This window comes from Myotis lucifugus, unplaced genomic scaffold, assembly GCF_000147115.1.
Source record: "Myotis lucifugus unplaced genomic scaffold, Myoluc2.0 scaffold_0, whole genome shotgun sequence".
Classification (NCBI taxonomy): domain Eukaryota; kingdom Metazoa; phylum Chordata; class Mammalia; order Chiroptera; family Vespertilionidae; genus Myotis; species Myotis lucifugus.
The window spans coordinates 20,837,143-20,847,792 of record NW_005871048.1 but is presented as its reverse complement, the minus strand read 5'-3'; the positions used below and the strand labels follow the sequence as shown (position 1 = coordinate 20,847,792).

The following is a 10,650-nucleotide window of genomic DNA, read 5'->3' as shown; positions in this document are numbered from 1 at the left end:
GACTTCAAAGAATAGAAGTAAAGTATATCTGAATGTATGCATGAGTAATGTATCCTTTAGGCTAACCATACAAAAATTCAAAGAACTTGGCAGAGATTGACATTAAATACAGGGGAACAGAACTGGAGCTGGAAGGGGGGCCGCTGCAGCTTGGTGGTCCCCTGCCTGGGTCTACCACCTCAGCCAGAGGCGTTAGGCCCAGGCAGGGGCGGAGTCCACTATAGGGGGGCGGCTGCAGCTTGGGGGGTCCCCTGCCCGGGCCTAACGCCTTGGCCAGAGGCCTTAGGCCCGGGCAGGGGCGGAGCCCACGGCGGGGGAGGCTGCAGCTGCGGGCTGAGGCTGCATGGGCGGCGTGGGTGATCGTAGGGAGCTGGGGGTCCCCTGCCCACCCTGATCTGGGACTCCCTTCAGGGCAAACCAGCTGGCTCCCACCCGTGCACCAGGCTTCTATCCTATATAATAAAAGGGTAATGTGCACATGCAATTTTTTTTCCCAAGTATATTTTATTGATTTTTTACAGAGAGGAAGGGAGAGGGATAGAGAGTTAGAAACATCGATGAGAGCGAAACTTCGATCAGCTGCCTCCTGCACACCCCCTACTGGGGATGTGTACGCAACCAGAGTACATGCCCTTGACGAGAATCGAACCTGGGACCCTTCAGTCCGCAGGCTGATGCTCTATCCACTGATCCAAACCCGTTAGGGCGGTAATGTGCAAATTGACCCTAACAGCAGAACGACTGGGAATGACTGGTCACTATGATACACACTGACCGCCAGGGGGCAGATGCTCAATGCAGGAGCTGCCCCCTGGTAGTCAGTGCACTCCCACAGGGGAGCTCTGCTCAGCCACAAGCCAGGCTGAAGGCATCACATTGGCGATGGTGGGAGCCTCTCCTGCCTCCTCAGCAGCTCTGTGGATGTTCAACTGCAGCTTCGGCCCGCTAGCAAGTGGACATCCCCCAAGGGATGTATCACTGCCAGGTTAGGCACAATCCCCCGGGGAGCAGGCCTAAGCCAGCAGGTGGACATCCCCTGAGGGGTCCCAGACTGCGAGAGGGCACAGGCTGGGCTGAGGGACCCCCGAGTGCACAAATTTTTGTGCACCGGGCCTCTAGTATAAGATAACAAAAGGGAACCTAGGTGTACATATATAGAAACTCTACGATCTTCAATTTTCTTCTATAAATATAAAATAATTCAAAAAATAAAGTTTGTTTTAAAAGACATTGACAATTATATAAGAAGCTCCATAAAATATTTTACAGCAGTCATGAGAGATATAATGAAAGCGATACCAGAAAAACAATATTTGCAAAATTGTTACTGAGAATGAGAATTTTTCATAATTAAAGAAACATTAGTCTTGGGAATAAATGTACACTTCAACTGCTGAGGAGTAAAAAATGAATAATTAATTACATCTTGCATATAAAGAATTAAGCTACTAGAGAAATTCACATCAATACTAAAGTGAAAATTATAAAAAGCTTCCAGAGAGCATGTTATTTGCAAAATAATTACAATTATAGCTAGTTTTAAAAAAGGCAATATTAATAACCTAGACCCGTGGTCGGCAAACTGTGGCCCGAGAGCCACATGTGGCTCTTTGGCCCCTTGAGTGTGGCTCTTCCACAAAATACCACGTGGGGGCACAAACATACAGTGCGAATGAAACTTCGTGGCCCATGCGCAGAAGTCGGTATTTTGTGGAAGAGCCGGTATTTTGTGGAAGAGCCACACTCAAGGGGCCAAAGAGCCGCATGTGGCTCGCAAGCCACGGTTTGCCGAGCTGCAGTTTGCCGACCACTGATCCTAGACCAAACACATATGAACACACACACACACACACACACACACATGCTCCTGAAAAGTAGGGGTAGTGAACTGTCAGTGGGTAGTTAAAATCTCCTAACCTTAATGAGGGAGATAAAATGAAGAAAAGAGATGATTAATAAGCAAAAAATACAAATAAGTTAAAAATTACTTAAATAAATTAGAATTCACAATAATACTAAATAAATAAAATTAAACTATTAAAAAGACATTATTAAATTGGATATTTTAAATAAGCAAACTTTGAAAATAAGGTAAAAAATATGGATCATGAAAATGGATCATGGCAACATATAAAATAAATTATGTAAAAACTTCCCAGATTTCACTAAATTTAAAAATCCAAAAACAGCCGAAACTGGTTTGGCTCAGCATCGGCCTGCGGACTGAAAGGTCCCAGGTTCGATTCCGGTCAAGGGCATGTACCTTGGTTGTGGACACATCCCCAGTGGGGAGTGTGCAGGAGGCAGCTGATCGATGTTTCTATTTCTCTCCCTTCCTCTCTGTAAAAAATCAATAAAATATATTTTTTTTAAAAATCCAAAAACAAAGTAGTATTTTAATTCAATGTTTTCAAAATAGATTTGGCTTGTAACACTATTAAAGATGTTAAAAAATTAACTGCTTTGAACAATCAGTTATTTTAAAAGAGAAAGAAACACATATTTAGCAACTGAAAATCTCAGTAATTCATGTATTAAATAAAAATGTGATAATAAAAATTAAAAGTGATTAAAACTGAACAATAATAAAATTACATTTGAATGTATAAGAGGCTATTAAAGAAATTCTGTAAATAATGATACCTCCATCATAAGGTTGGTAGGACAACTAAATAAGTTAATATTTAAGTGCTTAGAATAATATCTAGTCACAGAGTAAACATTACATGAATGTTTGTTAAAAGGTAGACATTTACAGACAAATTCATTTATTAGTAAGCAAAAAAGTACAGAGTAGGGGCAACATTTTATCAAGAAAATTATGAGAATTGGAACTGAACCAGGAGACTTCATAGGGTAAGCAATAAGCCTAAAGGTAAGGAAGTCAAGAAGAAGCAAAACACGTTTTACCCCAGAATCACAGAAGTTAAGGGCAGTAGGTACCAACAAAAACAAGAGTGAATAAGAGTTATAAACAAGAGGAAGAATGGAAGTCTATATAAAAAGTTTGATCCTCAAAATTCCTATTCCCAAGTACATGGCATGTGCTTGACCAAGGAGAAGACTCTAGACTTATTCAGTTTGAGCTTGACAACCGTATATTTTGGAAAACAAAGCACATCTGTAATCAGAAAACTGAGAACCCAACTCAGACAAGAAAATATTGGCTGTCAGTCTTATCAGCCTAGGCAAGTGGTCGGCAAACTGGCTTGCGAGCCACATGCGGCTCTTTGGCCCCTTGAGTGTGGCTCTTCTACAAAATACCACGTGCAGGCGCGCATGTACAGTGTGATTGAAACTTCGTGGCCCATGAGCAGAAGTCGGTATTTTGTGGAAGAGCCACACTCAAGGGGCCAAAGAGCCACATGTGGCTCGAGAGCCGCAGTTTGCAGACCACTGGCCTACGCCAGTGATTTTCAACCAGTATGCAGTGGCACACTGTTGTGCTGCAAGAGTTTTTAAAATATAAAATACTTGACTATTTAGTCAGGAGCACTGATCCCTTTTTTCCCTTAGATTGTCAAATTAAAAAATGACAACAGCCAACACAACAATAGCTGTCCAGTATGAGTGAATCAAAATTAGACCTAAGGCCATGAAGACCTTTTTCTATGCCTTTATTATTTCACTAGAGGCCTGATGCATGAAATTTGTTCAAGAGTAGGCCTTCGCAGCCCCGGCTGCCTCGGCTGCCCTTGCAGCCCCGCTGGCTTTGTCTGGAAGGTCGTTTGGAAGGTTGTCCAGGCGGTCGTTCTGCCATTCAGCTGTTCGGCCGTTTGGTTGATTTGCATATTACACTATTATTATTATAGATCATTCCATCTAGAATTTGTGTTTGTGTATGTAGTGAGGTAGAGGTCAAGATTTATCTTTTTTCATAAGAATATCTAATCGCCCTGACCGGTTTGGCTCAGTGGATAGAGCGTCAGCTTGCGGACTGAAGGGTCTCAGGTTCGATTCCAGTCAAGGGTATGTACCTTGGTTGCAGGCACATCCCCAGTGCGGGGTGTGCAGGAGGCAGCTGGTCGATGTTTCTCTCTCATCGATGTTTCTAACTCTCTATCCCTCTCCCTTCCTCTCTGTAAAAAATCAATAAAATATATATTTTTAAAAAATATCTAATTGATGTAATATCACTAATATCTAATTAACTCAATTTTAAATATATTTTAAATTTATATTTTGAGGGCATACACATGTATAACTATATTACCTATCTCACTGGTTGACTCTTCTGACATTATAAATTATCTCTCTTTATACTAAGTAATGCCTCTTGCTTTGAAGAATACTATATTTAAAATTATTATAGTTATACTACTTTTTGTTTTGGTTAGTATTCATATAGTACAACTTTTTAGGTTCTTTGACTTTCAACCTTTTCATGTCTTCATATTTTAGCAGTGACTCTTGTAAGTAACATAGTGGATTTTCCCCCTCAATCTGACAATCTTTATTTATATACACACTAGAGGCCTGGTGTACAAATTTGTGCATGGGTGAGGTCTCTCAGCCTGGCCGGCATCGGAGAGAGACCATGCAAGGTTGGCTGGCTGCGAGAGGTTGTCTGTGGGAGCACACTGACCACCAGGGGGCAGCTCCTGTGTTGAGCGTTGTCATAGTGACCAGTCAACCTGTCATTCGGATCGTCCAGTTGTAAAAGTTGCTTAGGCTTTTATATATATAGATAATTAACATTCTATTTATTGGGCAACAATTCTCCATTACCCTCTGATGCTATATATCCTGCAAGCAGAAGCACTGACTACTGTTTGTTCTATCCTTTCAAGGATCTTTGTATAGTGAACAGCCTTAGATAATAGAGGTAATGTCCTCCTCCAGAGTGAGGGCAGGTTTGCTTCCAGTTTTGGAAGACAGAGATAGCATCCCCTCTGGAACTAAGAGAAGACAGGTGTGCTGTCGAATATAATAAAAGTTACCAGCTCCCTCTGGATCAAAAGGCATGCATGATTACTATCCATTATAAAGTATTTGGGTTCCCTAAGCTCAGGGAATGCAATGCAATCCACTCCTGTAATGCAACCCATGTGTGTGCAGATGTCACTGGCTCTCCTTCACATCATCCTGTGGGATTGGGGCTCAGAAAACTCACACACACACACACATGGAAATACTCCAGCTATTGCTATTGCTATAAGTCACAAACTTCCCTTCATCTCTGACCAAGGAGTCTTATGTCTTCAGCTAGCATCTATGACATTATAATAGACTAACCTGTTAGCTTTCAAAGAGAGTAGAATTCAAACCCTTAACAAATCTTAGCACTTATGGTGACAAAGATGGGATGCTGACAGAAATATGGCTTTATGCAAGATGAAGAATGACAGCCTCATAGACCAAGTAACAGGACTTGACAGAAGTACTGGGAATCAGTAGTGAACATGCTGATTATTGCCTATTAGTGATGAAGAATTGGGAAGGTGGCTGCATGCTGAAGTAGACTTAAAAAGATAGTACCACAGAAGGTGCCATGGTAGGTATTAACTCTCCTCTGGGCAAAAGGACTTCCTCACCAATCTGATCATTGGCCTCTGATTTGCCCATGGTAACAACTATTACTAAGATACATCCTGGTTGGACAGAGGATTCCTCCTGATTTCAGACAACAGGTTACAGAGGTGTGCAATCACACTGAGTGTGAAAGGAGGGAATTTTATAACCACTATGGACACAAACTGGTGAATAATCAGAAGTTTAGCTAATTCGTTTGGTTGATTATGGAGTGGAGTGCATAATTGCTTGTTAAGGTGAAATGGCAATAGCTGGGTTATCTTAGCACCCAAAGATAAAGACCAATTTTCATTCATGTTGCAAGGCCACAAATACGCATTTGCAGTACTCCCTCAGGGATACCTAAATTCTTCTGCCAATTACCACAAGCATTTATTGTCACTACCACTACCCTCTGATGCCCCAAACTTTCACTGATAAATAACATTCGGTTGCCTAGAGGGTCAGAAGCCACAGACTCAATGGCTATAACTTTGGTGTTATCACACCTTCATCAGCAAGGGTGACTGATGATGCCCCAAAACCTGAGAAGACAGATTCACAATATCCAATCCCTCTGGAAGTTTAGGAAAAGTAGTTGTCTCCCTTCCCCCCAATGAAAAGGCAGCCTAGAATCACTTTGGACTCTGAGTACTGGAGACATAGATGACTCACTTGGGCATTCTACTTGGTCTTTTACATCAGCTAACCCACAGGGAGTGTAATCCGAAGACTTACATTGGAAGCTAATAAGCAAGCTCTGGCACACTCCCTACTTTGAGGTAGCACAAACCTACTAACCCACTTGATCTACAGGTCCTCATGACTGATGATTATGTGTGCTGGAGCCTTTGGAAAAGGGAGGCAGCCTCCACTCGAAAGTATCTCTTTGGGTATAGGACTCATTGACTCCCTGAAACCTCTACATTTGAAAAGCAACTCTTGGTTTATTACTGCTTCCTGTCAAAACTGAAGCCCTGACCAATGGAGGCTTTGATATTCTCATTTTGGGACAGACCAACTCAGATTCATAACTAACTATTTGACAAGCTTTCTTTGTCAACTGGAAAGGGTAATATTTAAGTGATAGGCATGTTCATATGGGACTTTTAAGTTCTTAAAGAAATACCTCCAATAGATCATACAGCCCTCAGAAGACAATGGAAATCTCTCTTAAATAAAGTTCCTCTTGGTTACTCAGGGGAGCTTTCTGGAGAGATAACTGAAACATTAATTGCATGCACCTAACAGTTATCTCTACAATAAGAGTAATCAAATTAGAAAAGGTTCTATAAAATTTGTCCCTGGTTTTAGTTGAACTAATCCATGACTCCACCTCATCCCTGGAAAGCACTATGGTCAGACTGTCACTCATCAGCATTGTTATTTGTGGATAATGGAATTGCCCAAAGCTTCATCCGTGCAGGCCAAGGTAAAATGTATTCAATAGCTAATACATTCTGTTAAACCTGGATTAATACCTCAGGCTAAGTGGAAAGGTCAACACAGAAACTTACAGAGAAAGCCATCTGGTTTTCTAAGGTAGACCCTGAGGGCCAAGAGATTTATTTAGCTGGCTGAGTACAGAACCTTGCCACCATGGTTAAGGCCGATATGGCAGGTAGCCTTATTCTGTTGCTTGGTGTCCCTGTTGAGATCAGCTTTAATCACATACTGTATTGCCGGAGTCCATTCATTGTCTTCACTAGCTGAGTTTAGACAGAGACCCCCCAAAGCTAGTAACCTTTGAAGTCCTAGCAAAGGTCAGAACTGCACCACCCAGTTAATCTAGGAACCACCCAGTTAATTTAGGTAATAATAGCTGAAGCATCCCCACCTTAGTTCCCTTAATTCCTTAGATACTTGTGTAGATCCTTGTTGATTATTGTTGATCAGATATTCTGCCTATTTCTGGAAATTGTCTACCAATGAGCTAATCCATGTGTCATTCAAACCTCCTTACCCTAAGGCTACCCCAGACAAACCTCCTTACCCTAGGGCTACCCAAGACCAAATAAAAGCTTGGAGCGGCCTGAGCATCGGAGGAAGTCCTTCGGGACTTGCCCGCCTGGTCCCCCAATATTGCAAAATTATCTCGTGTCTTTTTCTTTCACTTGTGTGCAGCTCCTCTTTCAGATACCGAACCCTACTCCACGCAGAACGTGGAGGGAATGTTACTCGACACTGTATGTAACAAGTTGAATGGATTTAGTGTCAATCGCTGTCAATTAGATTAATCATGCTGGCAAACAACGTAGATACTCATGGAAAAAGTTGTCATTATGGCCCTTGAAAACTGTATCATGTTTTTAATTTTTATACGATTTGCAGTCTGACAATGTTGTGCCCTCTATCACAAACTCTACTCAATAATAGCCTGATAGTGTTTTCTCACATCTTAATGTTTGTTTTTCATTTGGCCCACATGTTTCATGTTCTTTCCTTTCTTGCTTCTTTTACTATTAATAAAAATTTTCCCAATGGATATACTTTTTACTATTCTTCTATTGGTTACCTAGAAGTTATAGCATGCATCCTTGAGGTTTTTTTTACAGCATAATATAAGTGATTACATTTACCACTTCACCATTAATGCTTGTACCTGAAAACATTTAATTCCACTTGTAACCTCTTTTGGAGAGCCAATTGTCAATAGCCAGTAAAATTGAAGATATATGGAGTAGCAATTACCTTTCAATGGCTAAACCCAAAGGTTTGTCAACTTTTAAAAATGTGCACAAGAAGACATATACAAGCCTATTGTTAGTGTACTGTTTGAAAGAGAGAAAGGGTTGGAGGCAATTTCATGTCCATTAGTATGACAATGGATAGATAAATAGTAGTAAGTTAATAAAATAGAATCATATAGAACAATTAAAATTCATTAAATAGACAGAGATCAACATGAATCTGATGACCATAATTTCAATGACAGTAACAGAAGAATATGTACAAAATGATACATGAATATTAGAAATAGATTGTATATGGATAGGGACATGGGCACTGAAAATGCACAAAGGATACACTCTAACTTTAGAAGAGTGGTTACCTATGGGAAGGGAGAAAAATATATGGGATAAGGGAAGGGTGCAGAAGTCTTACAAAATTTTATATGTTAAAAAATGCTGAGTATTGACGACAAAGTGCTCATTTTTTAAAATTTGAGCAAACGGTATTTAGGTATTTAAAATCTACTTTTCCCTTTTTGAAATATTTTATAAATACCATATAAAATTTTACATAAAAGTTTCCAAATTAATTACAATGAGCATAAAAGTTACCTGAAAGTGTAGTTGCCTGACTAGGTGTTAATATAAACTGATTTTCTATATATTTAGGCAAAAATTCAGAAGCTCCAGTGATAAGTAAAAAGTCTGAAGCTCTGGTCAGAGCTAGCCATACAAACATTGGAGTCTTCACCAGAATCTGAAACAGAAATATTACATGTGGATTATTTTATTTTGTTAGCTAAGAATCAATATCCCTATTCATATGTTAATAACCAATCCACAAAAATTCAACCTTTCCCAATGCAAATTGAAAAAATATATATATACAAATTCGAACAGAAATTTACAATTCACCAATCTACACATACCATGAAAGACTGATAGTGGTTCAAACATGTAGTGTTTGAACCATTTTTATTTGTAATTTGATCTCCATACTGCCTGTAATTTTTATTTGTGGGTCTGGTAGTTTGCCAGAAAGATTGAGAAAAAAAATATATCTCATTAACTAGGGAAATTAGAATTTCCCTTAACTTTATTTTTTTCTTAGCAAATATTTTCATTTTCTAAAAAAAAAGACAAAGAAAATTGAAGCAGGGTAAAACTAAGATGGCAGCATAGGTAAACACCGGAAATTGCTGCCTCCCACAACAACTTCAAAAATACAACTAAAAGACAAAACGGACATCATCCAGAACCACAGGAAGGCTGGCTGAGTGGAAATTCTACAACTAGAAGGAAAGAGAAAAGCACTGAGACTCAGAGGAGGTGCGGAAGTAAAGTGCAGAGGTACAGAGGAGCACGCGACAAGAGCTGGCAACGGGCAGAACTCGGAACTTGAGGGCGGCTTTCTCTCAGAGGTGCTTGCAGGGATTACCGGGACACTGAGACCCAGGCATCTTAGGGCAGGGCTGAGGATCAGCTATAGCTGTTTGCTCCTCCCTGTTGACCCCCTGAGATCCCGCCCCACCCAAGCTGTGGCAGAGGCTTTTGCATATGAATGCCCTGACCCTTTGCAATCTGAAAATTACCTAACAAACTGCAGCTGGGCCAGACAGACCCAGAAATTCCAAGAGAAGGCCCCAGGCCCCACAGCAGCTTGCATTGCTTCACAGCTGGGCCTCATCTGGGCACCTCCAAACCTCAAACAAGGAAGGGGAATCTGCAGATCTCTTCATAGCTCCTGCTGGGTAGCCTCAGGCAGAGGCTAAATTAGCACCTCCTTAGATCCAAGAGCCAGATTACAACTCCTCAGATCCATAAGGGACACACTCAGGGGGCAGACTCAGTGAGCACTAAAGACTCACTGAAGCAAGTCTTGTCCCATAAGGGTGTCTTCAGCACAGAAGTTCTCCCACCGCAGACACAGCTGATTCTCATAGCCAATTGGCCTGGAGGTCAATTCCTCCCAGTGATACCTACAACAATCAAGGCTTACCTACAACAAGACTGTGCACAAAGCCCACAAAGGGGTGCACCAAGAGTGTCCACCTCAGGTAATTGGGGAGGCTGAGCCACTGGGCCCTGTAGGACACCTAGCTCAGAAAGCCACTCTATCAACACAGGGAGGCATAAAAAAATGCGTAGACAAAGAAACAGGACACAAATGACAGAAATGGAGGAAAGCAAAATACTGGATATAGAGTTCAAAACCACACTTTTAAGGTTTTTCAAGAACTTTCTAGAAACCGCCGATAAATTTAGTAAGACCCTCAAAAAGTCTGGTGAGACTGCCAATAAATGTTGTGAGACCCTCAAGAAATCTAGTGAGACCCTCGAGGTTATGAAAAAGGACCAACTAGAAATTAAGCATACACTGACTGAAATAAAGGATATATGCAGAGTTCACAGCAGACTAGAGGATCACAAGAATCAAGTCAAAGATTTGAAATACGAGAAGCAAAAA

The 10,650-nt window shown here is 40.9% G+C and overlaps 1 protein-coding gene across 1 annotated transcript in view; it reads right to left on the bottom strand.

Moving 5' to 3' along the window:
- LOC102438452 (solute carrier organic anion transporter family member 6A1) overlaps positions 1-10,650 on the bottom strand; it is a 106,672-nt gene that overhangs the window by 53,631 nt on the left and 42,391 nt on the right. The window contains exon 7 of the mRNA XM_023756524.1: positions 8,796-8,940. Within this exon, the coding sequence (XP_023612292.1) occupies positions 8,796-8,940 (145 nt within the window). The remainder of the gene's footprint in view (positions 1-8,795; positions 8,941-10,650) is intronic.